A 19,000-nucleotide genomic window follows, 5' to 3' on the forward strand; every position below is an offset into this window, starting at 1 on the left:
GACGCAGTTCGACTGCATGTCTTGGTGCATTTCCGTGACTTGCAGATAAAGAGAATAGTGGGAAGCCATTAACAGGACTGTGGATCACGTAACCGCACACTGCAATGTAATCGGACAGAAACCCGTGAAATGACAACAACCTGTTAACAGCCAAAACGCGGTGGTGGCACGTCATGTGTAAAATGACGTGCCACCACCGCCGAAACAACTGAATGTCAGTATTAGCAACAAAACAACTTCGGAAAAATGTTATGGTTGGGCTGAAACTAAGTACGTTATCTTAGGTTGATGAAAAACATCATGGTTGGGCTTAAAATAAGTATGTAAAATTCGTAAAAACATCATACACGGAACTTAACAATAACTACCGGTAAACACTTTGGGACAAGAAAACCAGTCTCGAACACCGTTCTCCTGGTTAAAAGTTCCTGTACAGTCTTTCTCGCTGTCAGTACTATGTCCCTAGCTACGAGCGTACATTCATGCGGATGCATTTACTGCTCTGTTGAGAGGATGTGGTCATTTCTGTGAGAGCGGGCTGCTCACACATATGAATAACAACAAACTAACCTGGAACCCAGTCAAAAACAAAAACATTGCTCCATAATGCTATAAATTGTCGAATTGTCCGATATCAACATTTTTTGTCTGGGTTGTATTCAAACAGACGTATGGCTACATCAGAAAATATTGCCTCATTGTTTGACATTGTGTAACACGCATTAAACAACACATCAATTCTACAGCCGAGCAGAGAAGTGAGAGTGAAGACGGGAGTGACAACTCTGAGGTGTCAGCAGAAGACGAGAGGATAAACAACAAACAAGAGGAAGAGCAAAAAGAAGAGGAAGAGAAAGAGAAAGAAGAAGAAGAAAAACAACAACAACAAATGAAGGATTCACAGACTCTTCTCTGGGAGCCTTTGTCCTCTGGGATCAATCTCTTCAGTCTGAGAAACCCAAAGAAAGACAACATGAGGTGAGTAAACCTCAGGAAGCCAAAGCCAACACTGTGTTCTGAAATGCTCAGCGTATGATGTCGTGGTTATTTCTGTTCTTGTAGGGCTCAGCCGGGAAGAGACTCGTGGTTGGTGAAAAACTGTAAGCTCACATCGATTTTATATCTTTCTGCCACTGTTTACATGACATTGTCTTCCTGCAAACGTGATATTTAAAACGTTACCTTAAAAGACCAGCTTTAAAAAGTAAAGTATGAGCACAACTAAAACACGATTAGTCATCTTGAGATGATGTGAAGATTATTTGTTGATCTGAAGATAATTGGCCAAAATGTCTGTTAGCAGCAACAACTACCAACTATTCTGTTTGGTTACTCGCCAGTGATAAGACCCAATAAATCAATTCGTTTTTGATACATTTTGTCGATAAAATATCAACAATTTTGAAACAAATTTCCAACATCAAAGAGTTTGTTCAATCTGGCCAATGGTCTAAAAACCTGAAGGGATTCAATTTATCATATGACACGAAGAAAAGCAGCAGGAAGCAGATTACCAAAATGAATTGCTGAATCAACTAATCTTGTTCCTTGTTTCGTCCATCAGTTGCCTGTTATTTGACCTTGGATCCCAACACTGCCAACTCAGAGCTCCATCTGACCGACTGCAACAGGAGAGCGACTCGAGCATGGTCGGACCACCAGCCCTCGGAGCATCCGGACCGGTTTAAGCACTGCCCTCAAGTCCTGTGCAGGGAGGGGCTGCTGGACTCGGTGTACTGGGAGGTGGAATGGAGCGGCGGTGCAGACATCGGCGTCACCTACAACAGCATCTCCAGAAACGGAGACACAGCGAGCTGTCTGCTGGGACACGGCGAGCGGTCCTGGAGCCTGGAGTGTTCAGAGGGAAGCTATACACCGTGCCACCATAACAAGAGATTCAGGTCCTCCTCACCCCGACCCTTCACCCACGGAGTCAGGGTTTACCTGAACTGGTCTGCAGGCTCTCTGTCATTCTACTGCATCTCTCAGAACACCATGGTCCACCTTCACACCTTCAACTCGACTTTCACTGAGCCTCTGTACCCGGGTTTCTGGGTCTGGGCTTTAGATGGCTCGGTGTCGCTGACTCAGGTGGAGTTAGACTGGGAACGACTGCTGCAGTGAACCACTGAGAACAAGTTGAGACCACAGACTGAGTATGTAAAGTCATTGTGACGTCCACCATTGGTTTGTGGACTGCCGTTAGGAAGCCTTCGAGTTCGGCGATTCTGCCGTCGCCATCTCAGTATAAGGCCGTCACCTGCTGGGCTTTTTTGCAAACAATGAACAGAAGTTACCATATTTGGAATGCGGAGGAGTGACGTAGTGAGGCCAGATACGGCTCTGGTAGCGGCAGCAACCTGTCAATCACAGTAAGCCCCGCCCTAAAGCATCCCCTGCTTTATGGTCTATTTGACTCTAAATGGACCATAATGTACTAAATGAACATCATGCTGTGTTGAAGAAGACTTGAAACTAGAGATTGAGACCATAAACTCATGTGCCACAGGAAAATTCAACAGGTACGTCTCCCTTCGTGAAATAAAAGATTTCAGATAAGCCTCTTTCCAAATCACACACTACATTACTTTATCGGTTCCAGCTGAACCAGACTAGTACAGTCCAACCAGTCCAGACAAATCAGATTTGGAGATTGAGTGTCTCCGCCTTTAGCTGACGTAACACGTGAAGCACATCTATAAAGACCACCTTAAGATCCAAACAAGCCAAAGACACCTGCAACTAAAAGACTGATCTCTCGACGGCCTTGCTTTAGCGTCGGGTCACTTCTGGAAATGTTTTGAAGCCCAGAATAGAACATTTATGAACCCTTTATAATTACCAGATTCACTGTCTGCCGTTATGCGTGTGTGGATGTCTGTTTGTGTGATCCATCTGTTTGTGTGTGTAATGTGTGTGTATTGTGTGTACGTCTTACCTGTAGCTGGGTCTCTTGATTCCCTCGGGCCTCCTGCAGCTCTTTCTCCAGCTGCTCCAGACGAGCGACACGCATCTGCAACACACACACACACACACACACACGGTTCAGACACGGTTCAGACACGTCCAGATGTGCTGTGTTTCCATTAACCAGCTCTCTCCCGTCAACTATTCAACTGTGTAATTGAATCAAAACTAATTTAAATTCATTTAGATTTTCTTTTATTAATAAAAATAATTTGACATAATGACATAATCTGCTGTGGCTGAAGGTGCAAATCCTCGTCCAATCAGCAGCCTCGGCCTCACCTGTGTCCTCTGAACCATCTCGTCTCTGGTGCCGAAACGTTCCTCCATCACAGATCGAACCCGCTGGCCTTCAAACTCCAGCTGCTGCCTGATCATATCCATCTGCAGAGAAAACTGCAGCGACATATTTGTGATCAGATTTTTATTCTGTCTTTGACTTCTCTTTCAGAGCAACAGTCAGTCAAACAAAATAATCACAATCACCAACAAGTTTGTTGATTGATTCATTATTTAAGTAAATCATCAAACGAAACATCAATCCTCTTGTTCCAGTCTCTCCAGTGTTTTATTTCTCAGTAAACTGAATATTTGTATATATTTTGGACTGTTGGTCAAACAAAACACAACGTATAACCACGGAGAACTACATATTCTGACACTGAGGAATCGATAATGTCAATACAGTTATCATTACTTGCAGCTGTTGTCCCAAAAAAACCAAGTACATTTACTCAAGTACTTGTACTTAACAACATTTTTAAGGTTGTTGTACTTGATTACTTCTTTTTGCTGCTACTTTATACTTCTGCTACTTTGTAGAAATATTGTACTTTTTACTCCACTACATTTATTCGACAACATGAGTTGCTTTACAGATTTAGATTAATAATACAAAATATAATCAACATATAAATGATTCGTGGAAAAACTACTCCAATCTTTTACTTAAGTAAAAGTTGTAACTCCACAGCCTAGACATAAAAGTAAAATATTTTTTTTTACAAAAGTATGTGTGAAAATGTACTTGAAGTACCAAAAGTAAAAGTACTCTTTATGCAGAATGGCCCATTTCAGATTATTAAATATTATAATATTGTGTTATATTTATTGATGCATTAATGTGTTCATCACTTTAATGTCGCAGCTGGTATAAGTGGAGCTGATTTTAATGACTTCATGTACTGCCGGGTAGTTTGTGAATTTCCCCACAAATCAATGAAGTTGTATCTCACTAACTGGAAATAATATATCTTAGTTTATTTGTTGATAATATTGTGTCTTATTCATCTGTAAAGTAACTCAAGTTATTAGATAAATGTAAAAAGCATCCCTCTGATATAGTCGAGTAGAAATACAATGTAACGGAAAATGGAAATTCTCAAAGTTGTACAGTACTTGAGTAAATTAACATGATTACTTTCCATACGCTGCTGATGCTGAGTGCAATAGTGTTGTGGGTGTGTGTGTGTGTGTGTGTGTGTGTGTGTGTGTGTGTGTGTATGTGTCCTCACCGTGTCGATGTGAGGCAGATGAGCCAGTCTCTGTGACAGCTCCTCCAGCTGGCTGAAGTACCAGCAGCGCTCCCTCTCCTCCCGGTCGATCTCCCCCAGCAGGAGGTTCCTACAGACAGGTAGCACTGTTAGCGTCAGGAGTGCTACCGCTCAACGCGCCGGCTCGTGGGCCACGAAAACACACGTCACGCCAACAGAGAGGGATAAGAGGCCACTGCTCGGTGACATGTGGAGCTACAAAGATGATATGAGCTCCATCCACACACAGGACGAAGTCGGAATGTTTTCTCAACATTTAAACACAAGTTTAGCCTCCGTATGGATGTGTGTATGTTTTGTATTTGTTCTATATTTATTCTATATTTTCTTTTCATTATTAGTAATATGTTATATATGTTATTATCACCATTTTTTTCACCATCTTACTATATATATTTACGTTTCATTATCATGTTTATCAAATTAGATTTCACATTTAAAACAACACGAGGTGACCAAAAACCTGTATAAACCCGTGAGAAGATCAGATGGACGAGTAATGCAAAAACTAATAAACAAACATTTAGCAGTGGCAAAATTAAATACATTCAAAAGCCAAAGAACAGAGGTAAAATATATTACAATTCATATTTAACCTTTTTCCTACAAGTTATATATATATTTGCACACATGTATTTTTCCCTTTTCTTTCTTTTAAATCTTCATCCACGGATGGGAATGTTTTCGTATCTTACTAGAATAATAATAAAATTGAGCATCTTTCAATGATAGTGTAGAAAAGCTCAGTTCAGCATTCATTATGTGGAGAATAGCTGCAGCGCCTGAGCAGACATCTAACTCTGACCAACAGCTCCATGATCTCCAGGAGAACTACAAGAATCCTCTCACCTCTCCTTGTACAGCTCCTCCTGGTGGTGGTCGCTCATTCGTCCATCCGCCCCACTGATCACAGCTGTTTTGGGCGGCGCCCCGTCCAGGAAGTGATGAGGCAGCAGGATGGAGCCCGCCTCTCCGCCGGACACTGCGCTCAGGCGGGATGGGGCTCGGAGCGGACTCCGGTCATCGAACTCCGCCCCTCCGACACCTGCTAGCCCCGCCCCTCCCAGGCTGTCCGTCAGCAGCCTCAGGTTGTGAGGCTGGTGCTTGAGTTCGTAGTAATTGGTGAGGTCCATGTGGAGCTCTAAGGGGGGAAGACAATCAATAATTAGTCAATCAATCATGCAAACAGAAATCCTTTATTTCTTTACTTTCCTTGGACTTTCCTCCTGTCCTTCTTCCTCTTCTCCGTCATTAATTTCCTTCCATCCTTTACTTCTTTGCTTTCCTTGTTCCATCCTTCTTTTTTTCATCCCTCCCTTCCAGCCTACTGTCCTTCTTCCTATTCTCCTGCTTTCATTTCCTTTCCTTCTACCTTCATTCCCTTCATTTGCTTCCTACCTTCTCACCTTTCCCTGCTTTCTTCCATCCTCCCTTACACCTATTTCATCTCCGACACAGAATTGGACCTAATCCTATAATCACATCTGCTGTTGATCTCAGCTGGAGTCAATTGGATTTTCAGTCCCGACAAACTAATTGACATGAATTAGTTGTTTAATTGGATTGAGTCATAACGAGGCAGAGTAAGCTGCAGCCAATCAGGTTAACTGATTGAGTCAATTCATTTCTCTGTGAATGGCGATTGGTCCCACCGGAGCCTCGGAAAAAAACAGAAGAGTCGGGCAGAATCAGAATCACATTCATCTATTGTTGCTGAGCGGAGACGTTAAAGGAACATTACAAGATTTTGTGAAACTCCTTTGTGAATATCATGAAACTAATGAAGATGAATATCTTCATTCGTTATAATATCTTATCTTATCTGAATATCTTAGAAGATGAATATCATGAAACTGATACCGACCTTTCAGTTGGTCCAGCACGTCGCTCCTCCCGGACGAGGCCAGTGTTCCGGCCTCCTGCTCCAGTTTGCTCTGCAGCTGCTTCAACACCTCCTGCATCACAAAAGGAGGAACAACCTCAGATCAACAGACAGGAAAGCTTCTATGGGCCAGATTCAGAAACCGATAAAGTGCTCATTTCTTTGAAACCTTGAATCCCTTGTGTGTGTGAAAATGTGCCGTAGTGGAGGGGTCTATGTGCCGTAGTAACACTGGCGACCTGTTGTTGGGGGATCCTGGACGAGGTCTCCCAAGGCGAGGTGGTCCCAGGTAACAGACCAGTTTTCAAGGTGAGTTCATGCAGAACGTGAAGCATAAAGTAAAAGGAAAGACGTATGATTGTGCTTTATAAAGAAAGAGGACAGAAACTAGAAAGAGGAGAGCTGCTTCGTTCAGTCAGACCTCCAACACACAGTCAGTGTGCATGTTGTAGCTCCAACTAATGTCTGTAGAGTCTGTTACACTGTCTTGTTGTAACAGACTGTACAGACATTAACTGTTTGGCGAATGAACAGCGACTGCGAAACGGCTCCTTCTGTCAAGTTGGCAGAAACAATGAAGGAGACCAGAGTCCCTCCTGTAAGAAGGAGGGAACACACAAAAGCCTAAAGCCTCAGAAACAAAACAAAAAAGATAGATTCCATAAAAGATAAAAATCCCATAAAACAGGTCAAATCCAGGAGCAGCCGATATAATCTCACTTCATCCCAGAGATCAACAAAGTTATTCCTTCATGTCTGGACGAGCTCCTGATCTGAACTCTGCAGACGGACGTCGAAGATCAAAAATGACGCTGGTCCTCCTGCAGACTCACCTGCTGCAGGTGAATCATGTCCAGTCGGATGCTGTTTGTGTGTCGGACGTCCTGATTCTGATAAAACCAGTTGAGCTCAGTCTGATAATCCAGCTGCTGGCCGCATCTGGACACGTGAGTGTGAGTGTGTGGAGTTGCATCGATGTGTGCATGTGCATGTGTGTTTGTGGTGTGCAGCTGATGGGATTTATGTTGCAGCAGGCTTTGGGTCTTAGCCGGATTTCACAGGTTTCTCTCTTTCTGGCCTGCTGTGGTGCATGTGGTTCATTTTAGATTCAGCCCAGAGTTTCAGGTTGTCATTTGAGACGTTAAATTGAAATTTTTGAAGAGGAAGTGAGTTAAATTTCTCTAAAATAGAGATTTTTCCCCAGTGATTTAATCAGTTTACAAAAGAGTGTTTTTTAATAGATTTTTATGAAAAGAAAAACAAAGAAACTAATTATTCATATGAAGTTAAAATAACTCACTTTCTTCTTTTGTGTCTTTTTTTTTGTCTGAGGTGATTCGTCAGTGGACAGAAAATTTACTATATTCACTGTATTATTATTGACTTTATTAATCGTTTAAGCCATAAATAAAAATAACAAAATAATTTGGTTCCAGCCTCTGAATCATTATTATTTACCATTTTTCTTTTACCTATGGTTAAATATTTTTGGGTTTGGGACTGTTGGTTTGACAAAACAACATATTTGGGTAAGCTAAGGTCACCTTGGAGAGCTTGTGATGGACATTTCACATAATTTACAACATTCTTTAGACCAAACGATTGATTAATGAATCAAGAACATAATTGGCAGTTTCATCATGTTGCAGCCTGACTGTAAATCCCCACGTGCAGCAGCCTTTATTCCATTAATGCCGACATTGTAAACCAACCATCAGTGTTTTGATTGACTTCCTTTCACTTCAATTCGAACAATTGAATTTCAACAAGCTTCAGAGACAAAAGTGTCTCCAGAGAGATCATGCATCATGGTCGATGTTTAGTCTACGTAGTTTGTTACATACCGGTAAGTATTTTATGTTTGACAAGTTAATTTTCACAGCGTACTGAAACAAATCCTGATGGATGATTTAAAAGAAGCAGAAATTTAAATTGTGAAAAGTAAATCAGCAGTTTGGTCCTTTAACTCTGTGGTGTTGTTGGTGATGGTAGTGTTGGTGTGGTTGTTGGTGATGGTAGTGTTGGTCTGGTTGGTGTTGTTGGTGATGGTAGTGTTGCTGTGGTTGGTGTTGTTGGTGATGGTAGTGTTGGTGTGGTTGGTGTTGTTGGTGATGGTAGTGTTGGTGTGGTTGGTGTTGGTGGTGTTGGTGTTGTTGGTGATGGTAGTGTTGCTGTGGTTGGTGTTGTTGGTGATGGTAGTGTTGGTGTGGTTGGTGTTGTTGGTGATGGTAGTGTTGGTGTGGTTGGTGTTGTTAGTGATAGTGTTGCTGTGGTTGGTGTTGTTGGTGATGGTAGTGTTGCTGTGGTTGGTGTTGTTGGTGATGGTAGTGTTGGTGTGGTTGGTGTTGTTGGTGATGGTAGTGTTGGTGTGGTTGGTGTTGTTTGTGATGGTAGTGTTGGTGTGGTTGGTGTTGTTAGTGATAGTGTTGCTGTGGTTGGTGTTGTTGGTGATGGTAGTGTTGGTGTGGTTGGTGTTGTTGGTGATGGTAGTGTTGGTGTGGTTGGTGGTGTTGGTGTCGGTGTGGTTGGTGTTGTTGGTGATGGTAGTGTTGGTGTGGTTGTGTTGGTGTGGTTGGTGTTGTTGGTGATGGTAGTGTTGGTGTGGTTGGTGGTGTTAGTGTTGGTGTGGTTGGTGTTGTTGGTGATAGTAGTGTTGGTGTGGTTGTGATGGTATTGTTGGTGTGGTTGGTGTTGTTGGTGATGGTAGTGTTGGTGTTGTTGGTGATAGTAGTGTTGGTGTGGTTGGTCGTGTTGGTGATGGTAGTGTTGGTGTGGTTGGTGTTGTTGGTGATGGTAGTGTTGGTGTGGTTGTGATGGTAGTGTTGGTGTGGTTGGTGTTGTTGGTGATGGTAGTGTTGGTGTTGTTGGTGATCGTAGTGTTGGTGTGGTTGGTCGTGTTGGTGATGGTAGTGTTGGTGTGGTTGGTGTTGTTGGTGATGGTAGTGTTGGTGTGGTTGTGATGGTAGTGTTGGTGTGGTTGGTGTTGTTGGTGATGGTAGTGTTGGTGTGGTTGTGATGGTAGTGTTGGTGCGGTTGGTGTTGTTGGTGATGGTAGTGTTGGTGTGGTTGGTGTTGTTGGTGATGGTAGTGTTGGTGTGGTTGGTGTTGTTAGTGATAGTGTTGCTGTGGTTGGTGTTGTTGATGATGGTAGTGTTGCTGTGGTTGGTGTTGTTGGTGATGGTGGTGATGGTGTTGCATCCAGACTGACCTTCATGCCGGTGGTCTCGGTCTCCAGTTTGGACAGATGGTTGGAGTTGTCCTCCAGCTCCCTCCTCAGGTGGGAGTTCTCCTTACGGAGCGCCTCCACCTGGTGGGCCAGCTGGTCGTAGGAAGCCACAGCGTTGGCCATCTTCACACTCTGCAGCGCCCCCTGCAGGAGCACAGAGGAGAAGGAGAGTTAGACTGAGGGATGAGAGACTGGTGGCAGGTTTTATGAAACTGCTTAGAATATTGACACACTTTCATGCAGGTTGGTGCTCCTTTGGTGTAATAAACACACGTCCACGCCATATCAGGAATTCATGACAGCGACGATATCTCCAATGTGGTGCTATAAACACCTCACCAAAGACATTTCAACAAACTGTTACATCCAAACAAAATCCAACAAATACGTAACTCAACAAAAGAAGCTGATGTAGGCTGTCTATTTTGTGTGACTACTTGGTTAGCTGTCGGGCTACCACATTGGAAAAATGCAAAAGAAAAGTTGGAATAACGGATGTTTTCCTGTTCTACCCATTCTGCATGAATGCACCATAAAGACCAATTCAATCACACTAACCAGTGCCTTGATCAAGGGAATGAAGCACAAGTAACAAAGCGCCACTAAACTCAGACAAATGTGGGGAGAAGAGTTGGTTTAAAGCCAGACTTGAACCAGGATTTGTTACAATTAGACGCTCAGCATGCTAAACCACTACAGGACACGCACATGGAAGAGCTTTAATGTGGACCTGCAGCAGGAAATGTTGAGTTTGCATCAGCAGCATTTCAAGCTTCTCACGCACAGTTTGCTTTGAAATACATATTGATTAAGCTATCAAGTATTTATTTATTCAGTTCATTGTTCAGTCCGTAAAATATTGATCACAAATTGGATTTGTTCTTTCAAAGATGCACTTGATGGCAGATAGATGAAGATGAATTGAGCAAATTCCCCCATAAGAAATTAAAGTTTTGCAGACATCAACAGCTCATGAAAATGATTTGTGCTGCATTTTTTGTCAAAAGGGAGAAGAAACAGACACAAAAATACAGTTTGGTATGATATAGCATTTGCAATTATATATATTATACTATATACTATGATACTACTTTTTTTGTGTAACGAGATTACTTCGAAATTGAACTAAAGAATACTAAATGATGACATTATTATTAGTATTGACGATGATTATTATTTATCTCCGCCAGGAGGATCCTGCGATTGGTCGTGTGTGTGTGTGTGTGTGTGTGTGCATATGTGAGTAAGTGAGAGTGCACCTCTGTGTCTGTCCTTGACTTTTCCTGCATTCTGCTGCAGCAAACTGCAAAATATTTTGGGTGACCAGTTAGAGCTCAAGGACCTCTCGTGGTTGCGGTGACTCATGCCTTCTCAAAGCTTACTGTTATTGTTTGGACTCTGTGTTTGGCTAACCGCTAACAGCTAACGGTAGTACCAGTACAAACGCTGCTGTACCTCGCCACCTCAGTCGCTTTTAAGCGGGCAGACAGCCTGGTGAGTTTCATTTGTATGACGTGTCTTAAATGACGACTTCGAGCCGATTGCCTGCATACATCTCCGCTTGTTTTTGATTTGAAATTAAGCGTGCTTTTTGACACCTTTGTTGTGTTCATTCAATCAAACAATACAGTAGTGGTCGACACACTTGGCAGAGATCTGCACTCTACTGAGTTTCAGTTTAGTCACTCAGAATAAACACCACCACCAAACCCCATTCAGATTAAATCTATTTTGGACTGTGTGTTTTATTCTACTCTTAAAAAATAAAATTCTGTCTTTCTGCCTTCTCTTCCTCCTCTTCCTCCTCCTCTGCAGCAGATGGCTTGCAGGGAGTGTCTAATAATCTGTCACTTCAGTTTTTAGTTTGGCTCCATGTTTGTCAGTCTGTTAGATAACATGTTATCCAAGTTTCTCCTGCGGCTGTTTTCCAGCCTCCACTCATCTGATCCTGAATCGTTCTCATAACAAACACTTTCCACTCGTTACTCTGCTTTCTCTGACCAAAGTGATATGCAACAGGATACAGACATAGTTACAGATGAGATTAACACCAAATGGGAACAAGCAAAGCAAACATATCTAGAAACCAGTAAAAAATGTCTCGGCTTCAAACAGAAGGATAGAAAGGAGTGGATAACCGATGATACATGGCAAGCCATTGATATACGCAAGGGAGCAAAGAAGAAAGTCATGGAAGCAAAATCAGATAGGCTAAAAGAAAGATATAAAACTCAATATCGAGATTGCAAACAAGGCTGTGAAGAGGAAGGCGTGAGCTGACAAACGGGAATATATGGATGACCTTGCAAAACAAGCAGAAGAAGCAGCCAAAAAAGGTGAGCAAGGAAAGGTCTACAAGCTAACCAAGATTATTAGCGGCAAATATAGGGGGATATCTGATATACCAATAGAAGATAAACAGGGAAAGCTTCTTACAACGGAAGCAGACCAAGAAGCTAGATGGACGGAGCATTTTAGCGAGGTGCTGAACAGGCCTCCACCAACAACACAGGCCAACAGCCAAGATGCAGAAGCAGATTTGTATATCAGCATTGAACCACCAACCACAGATGAAATTATAATTGCGATTAAATCCTTAAGAAACAGGAAAACCCCCGGCCCAGATAACCTCAATGCAGAGCTCTTCAAAGCAGACCCGATTCTGGCAGCAACAATTCTTCAACCACTTTTTACATCTATATGGGAGAAGAAGAAAATACCTGATGACTGGTCAGATGGGATCATTACTGAAGAAAGGTTCTATCAGAAATTGTAACAACTGGCGTGGAATTACACTTCTGTCAAGACCAAGTAAGATCATGGCAAAGATTATTATTAATCGAATAACAGATGTAGACCAACATCTCCGAAAAGAACTGGCAGGTTTCAGAAAGGGTAGAAGTTGCAACGATCACATATTCACATTACGTAACATCATAGAGCAGTGCACAGAGTGGCAGAGGGAACTGTATATAAACTTTGTTGAATGCTGGAGAATGACACAAGAAGATCTCAACAGACTATCAACCTTTCATACCAACAGTTTAAGACGAATACTGCACATTTTCTGGCCAAGCACCATCTCAAATGAAGAACTGTATGACAAATGCCAACACGAAAGCATGGAGACCATCCTAATGAGAAGAAGATGGGGATGGATAGGACATGTGTTGAGAAAAGATCCTGCTGATATTACAAGAACAGCCTTACATTGGACACCAGAAGGGAAAAGAAAAAGAGGCCGACCAAGAAACACATGGAGAAGAACTGTGGAGGAGATGCAGAGCCTAAAGCACTCGTGGGGCACCATCCAGCGACTCGCCCAGGACAGACAGGAGTGGAAGACTTTTGTTGATGCCCTACATGCCAAGAGGCATGAAGGGAAATGATGATGACTCTGCTTTCAGCAGATTGTTTCTGCAGAACTGCTAAAAGCAAACCTGAATCCGACTTTTCATCTCATTTATAATAAATTAGTTTATTTAACCTCATAATTAAGCATCAGAAGTTTCTTTTAGACATTTGTTGTTTGCCGCTGTGTATTGTATTCTCCTGTGATGCATGTTTTAATTTGTACCCAATAATGTTACATAATAACATTGTTGGCAGCTGAAGCAAACGTTCCTGGTTTGTAGTCAGGTGCATAACACATTTATCTCCAGATAATATTTATTCCTTTTATATTTGTGTTCACTTACACATTATGAAGATATGTTTTAATCTCGTATGAATTGAGGGGATTATTGCAGCAAGCTAAACCTGTTTCAGTGTTCATCTGGATGCCTGACTTTAAACCAAAACCACTGTGTTTCCTGAACCTACCAGAATGAACAGTTTGCAGAAACATGCACCGTGCACAAATCAATCAATAAAGCGATCAATAATTAAACCTCAGACTGAGTGTGTGTGACACAGTGAGGTCATTACTTTGGGGTCAGGGCTGCACATGCTCAGTGAGCTGTGTAAAGCACCTCATGCGACTGAGTCAGACGGTGACCTTCATTGCAGAGACCAAGAGTCAGTGAGCTCAAACCAACGTGTGGAGAGGAAGTGACTCTGTTGCTTGTTTGTTTGTTTGTTTGTTTCAGACAGTAAATCAAAACAACTTTCTGTTTCCGTTGTTATTCAGATGATTTTGAATCTCTGTCGTCAGGTTATTTTTTTGTGCTCAGCACAGCAGATCTGGGGACAGCAGGCGGTCAGTGCACCAAATGTCACTAATGCAGCATTCATTATGAGGAGCTCGCCCTCAGGAGATTGTGGGTAAGAGGAGGAGGATGGAGGCACCTGATCCAGACTGTCATTTAATGTGGATTTACTGGACGTGTTCTCAGGTTGCAGAACAGACTGCATATATATATATATATATATATATATATATATATATATGGCTCCAAACAACAACAAACATCGTCCCATCAGAAAACACAACACTTTACTGTTTTACTGTTCTGATAAAAAAAACAGCAAACATGTCATAGTATGACAACCGGACAGCCCAGGAGGTCAACACAGTAATTAAAGCCACTGTGTAAAAAAGAATCAAACAGCCCGTTCACCTTACAGTATCCTGTACTGTGATACTGTGTGCACCACCCTCTGTGTCTTTTTACCATGTCATATCATTTTAAGTTTACGCATATTATAAATATTATCCAATGGAGTCCTGGAACTTGTCAATTTTTTTGTCTTAATGGAGTCCTGTGGCTTTGAAGTGAGCATCGATGGATTCTATTTTATTTCATTTGCACGCACATAAGACTTCCAGATAATAATTTCAGAATCCAGATTCCCTCAACATTAGAAGGAAAACAAAACTAAAAGTAAAACCAATCTTACATAATTTAGAAAAATACAAAAAAAAATATTGTAAACTGATATCAGCCACCATCTTTCACAAGCATTAAACAGAGAGTGTCCTTTGAACCACAGACATCAATGATGGTCCTCACAAGTACAGAATAAGGAATCGGTGTGTGTGTGTGTGTGTGTGTGTGTGTGTGTGTGTGTGTGTGTGTGTGTGTGTGTGTGTGTGTGTGTGTGTGTATGTGTGTGTGTGTGTGTGTGTGTAATGTCGATGTTTCTCATCAAATCCTGCTCTGACATATTGATATTGCCATATTGCTCTGACATATTGATGCTCTGACATATTGATGCCTGGACCATGTTACCATGGTCCAGGCCCACATCCCCCCACCATCACCATGGTGACATTTACATCCAGTGATGTCTCTTTCTGCCTCTCTTGTCATCTTGTACACACACACACACAAACAGAGCGCTCACTGCTGCAGTCGCTGGCAAAGCATGCTGGGTAAGAAAATGTGGGAGCTCCCGGGAGGATAACGAATCAGACGGAGACTTTAAACGAGCGTTAACGGGGCCCATTAATGGGCTGCAGTTGCTAAGGCAACAGCCAATCTGATGTGCGTGACCCCGATATGAGACGACGACGATGAGAAGAGATGAAACAGGAAGAGATCAGAGAGAAAGAACGACAAAGCATCAAACCATCTGCAGTGTAATATCTACTTCTTACAGAAATGTCTAAGAATTGGCCATTTAGCAACAAGAAATGTTGATTTAATTTAGAAATCATGAGGTCATTTAGAGTCTCCATCACTGTGAAATGTTATACGCTCAGTTTGTATCTGGGTCACAACACAAAAAGAAAGATTAAATCATCGTATCCATCAGTGTAAAAAGAAACACTGACATGATGAAGTACAAATCTGAATATTCTCATCAAAAAAACATCAGAGCACAAAAACTATTCAAATGGTAATTTTTCAGTAGAACTTCCAATACCGGTGTTTCCTTTTTCCTTTTTTCTGTTTGGGCCTTGTTTTCAATGCCAAATTTTATTTTTGATGGCAAAGTCTGAAGCCACTATCCTGGCTCTGTCCTGGCTCTGTAATCTCAAAAGGATCTGTATCCAGATTGTACTTTATGCTCTGTGATTATCAGCCGATATATTGTTATTGGATATACCTCCATCAAACCTGACTGAAACACGTCTACCTCCATGGTTAATGATCATCAGTACAGTGAGTCAGCAGAATGCACAGATCAGTCTTCCTCAGCCACACAAAGGCCGAATTATATATGCATGCATGCTGATGTAAATAAGTAACATTATATAATATAATAAGCAACAATGTGTCTGTCGTTTCAGGCCTGATACATCTTCTTCTTCCTCCTGCTGAAGGTGATTCATGACTTTTTTCCTCAGCTGTTAAAACAGACCTACTGACCAAGAAAGATGGGTGACACTGTAGAGTCTGATCATATGTTGTGTGATTTTAATTATGTATTTATTAGTATTTTCCGCTGCTCTCTTTCTTCATAAAATCTGATTTTAAGATTTGTTACTCTCTTAACAATTAATGTTTTAGAAATACATTGTGTATCTGAACAAAGGGAGTGTCGATCACTCCCACCACCACCTGCTCCACCCCCACATCTCTCTCTCGCTCACCCTGTGGGGAAGGTCTGGTTACCGTGGTAACCGCATCCTCCAGGCAAAGAAAGGAGGAGGAGGAGAAAATGGCGTCGGCGTGCGGAGAGCGAATGCAGTCAAACATCTAGCTCTCTAAAAACAGAGCCGTCTTCTTGTCTCAGTTTCATGGTTTTTAAAATATTTTCGGCCTGTAACTGTAACACAGCCTCCATGTTTTTACACTTTTAGTGTTACAACTAGGATGAGAGTATAATTTAATTTGGTGCGTAAGACTGAGAGGAGACACGCCCTGAGACAATAAAAGCATTTCCTCTAACAGTAACTGCCCTACGGATGCTAAAAGCGAAGCAAACGCGTCAAGTCAATTTGAGTTATATGGCCCAGACCACAACGAATCACTATGATTGATGCTGAAAGCCAGAAGACGACTTTAGTGTATCATCCACAACGTGTCACACATGGTTTCCTTTCTGCTGCAGCTCAAGCAGACCCAAACCAGCAGTGAAAGTTTCTACTAACAAGTAATGTGTGTGTATCAAAGCCTGATGCATCCTCTTCCTCTGTGTCATATCTCCATTAAAAACGATGAGCCTCACTGCTGCACTGCATGACTTGTTCCTTCATCACCATCAACACACACGCTGTAGTTTATTTTGACTCAAATCCGCTGCTGAAAATAGTCCCCAACAAATGCACTATTTCTAAAAACTACAGTGACTGTTTTAGGAAATGACTGATTACTTTATAAAAACGAAACTATGTATTTGTGTTTGTAAAGATTTACGTCCAGAGTAGGACCCAACGGGCTTGGAGCTGAGAGCCACAGACAGGAAGTCAGGAAGATTTGACAGATGGACTGACATGTTGTTGGTTCGGGTCTTTGTTGATTTGTTGATAATAAGAGAAACCTGATCTTTCGCAAAATCATTCACTGTCATCTTATCCTCCAAAAACCTGAACCAATAACTTAAGTTGTGGCAGAATTTGACAAAATAAGAAAAGTGTACTGTGCGACGATCACTGTGATATCAAGACTTGTGGGTAAAAAGAGGAGGAGGAGGAGGAGATGGGCGGATGTTAGATGAAGCTTTTACTGCACATTCAACCGGCTTCATTCAGCACAACAAACGGTCATGTCATCACAGACTGAGTCTGCGCTCACACTTCCTGTCTGCAAACACAGGGCCATATTGTTGCTGTTGATGAAAAATACTGCTGCTGTCTCTGTGCCTTCTGGAGGTCGACGGCTTGTTTGCGTCTTTATCTCGACGAATCTAAAGTCACTTTATTCAACTTCACACAGCTCCAGACACCAGCGGCTTTACACTGCTATTAGAACATGTGCGGTAAAACTCCCCAACAGCTGGAAACACCTGGAAACAGACACACTGGGACACACAAAACAAAGACAGCAGACAACATGGCCTCCTTCGACTGTTCAGACTGAATGTGAAGTCTTTCAATCAAACCAAACGTTCAAGCTCAATGTGGACTACCAATACTAAAAGTCGGAACACCTCTGTCTCCACGACAACGGCGTAAACTCGACCTGCGGTTGAGCGAGTGACAGCTCTGGAACAAACCAACAAGTTGCCCTGGAGTTGACATTGTTCTTTTGAACTAAGAATAAGATTCAAATTCAGCAGATTTAACCAACAAAAAGAAGGTCAAAGGTCAGAAGTGACGCATCACGAGCTGCGTTCGTCTCTCCATCTGAAGCCGCTCACTTTTTTTCATAAAACTCGCTGTTACATAAGTTGACTTCCTCGCTGACTCTTCCGGCTCAGTGACAAAAAAACTTCCTGTCCCCCGAGGCTCGCCGAGTCACAGTCAGAGAACCCTGGACCGTCACGACTCGAAAACATGGCATCTGAAGATCTGATCCGAACTGTCTGTCTGATACACACAGGTCAGAGGTCAAACTTCTTTACCCTCTCTGGCTGTTTCTGATGGAAATCAGCTCGTCCGTGTGAATATAACAGGGACGTTTCCGATGCTTTTATCGATGTGCGCCACTGCTCAGACACGAAAGAGAAAACTACAATGCAACATACTGACATCAACACTCTGTAGGAGTGAGGAATCTAAATGACTTCAGCAACTTGAAACTTCATTCAAGCAACGTTAAACACCAACATGGAGCAGAGTTGGAGCAAGCGAACAGTTTTAAGTTCCTGGGAATAAGCATCACAAACAGCCTGACATGGTCATCACACAGCTCCATCCTGGTGAAGAATCAATGATATTGGTGACAAGAGGTGCCTGCGAAGACCACAAAGGTCACTGAAAGGCATTACCCACCACAGCCACAGCCCGTTCACCCTGCTGCCATATGGGAGTCTCAGCTGCCGTACCACAGGACCTCAGAGCAGCTTATTTCCTCAGAATGTGAGACTCCCTAACTCATCCTCTGCAATACACCACATTCTGGCAAATTTACAGCCAGATTGCTGTCAACCTTTCTAACAACACCAGTACATTCCAAAACCTCAACCTGCGTAGTTTCACAGTGATTTATGACGCTGATCATATGACCTCAACGTTGCCTTTCCCCTTCACTTCCTGTCCACTCTGTCTCTCCTCTAATATTAGAAACACAAAATAGCATGCAACTATAAACTAAGGATTCAAAGTATTTTCAAAGACCTTTTACTGGATCTACTTTCACTTTTCATACCAGATCAATAAATCAACAATAAATTGGCCAACAGACAGAAATAATCATAATAATATGAACCTATAAACCGATCCCTCCATCAAAACAAACGTAAAAACACTTAAACATGAAAAAGAGAGACTATAAAGGCACACTGAGACAAACGGAATAAACGAGCAGCCTATTAAACAGCACTGAAGCCTCCCAGCACGCAGCAGCACAGGCCGTCATAATAAACCAGTGAAAGCAGCAGACT

At 42.2% G+C, this 19,000-nt stretch overlaps 1 protein-coding gene across 1 annotated transcript in view; it reads right to left on the reverse strand.

The window, feature by feature from the left end:
* The window catches only part of apc2 (APC regulator of WNT signaling pathway 2), a gene marked incomplete at its 3' end in the record, with an annotated part of 29,909 nt that extends 20,143 nt beyond the window's left edge, over positions 1–9,766 (reverse strand). The window contains exons 1-6 of the mRNA XM_079267727.1: positions 9,611–9,766; positions 6,385–6,475; positions 5,370–5,661; positions 4,482–4,590; positions 3,250–3,363; positions 2,939–3,013 (exon numbers count right to left, since the gene is read on the reverse strand). Of these exons, the coding sequence (XP_079123853.1) occupies positions 2,939–3,013; positions 3,250–3,363; positions 4,482–4,590; positions 5,370–5,661; positions 6,385–6,475; positions 9,611–9,751 (822 nt within the window). The 5' untranslated portion in view covers positions 9,752–9,766. The remainder of the gene's footprint in view (positions 1–2,938; positions 3,014–3,249; positions 3,364–4,481; positions 4,591–5,369; positions 5,662–6,384; positions 6,476–9,610) is intronic.
* Positions 9,767–19,000: the final 9,234 nt, after the last annotated feature.

Source organism: Melanostigma gelatinosum (assembly GCF_949748355.1).
Source record: "Melanostigma gelatinosum genome assembly, chromosome: 4".
Lineage (NCBI taxonomy): Eukaryota > Metazoa > Chordata > Actinopteri > Perciformes > Zoarcidae > Melanostigma > Melanostigma gelatinosum.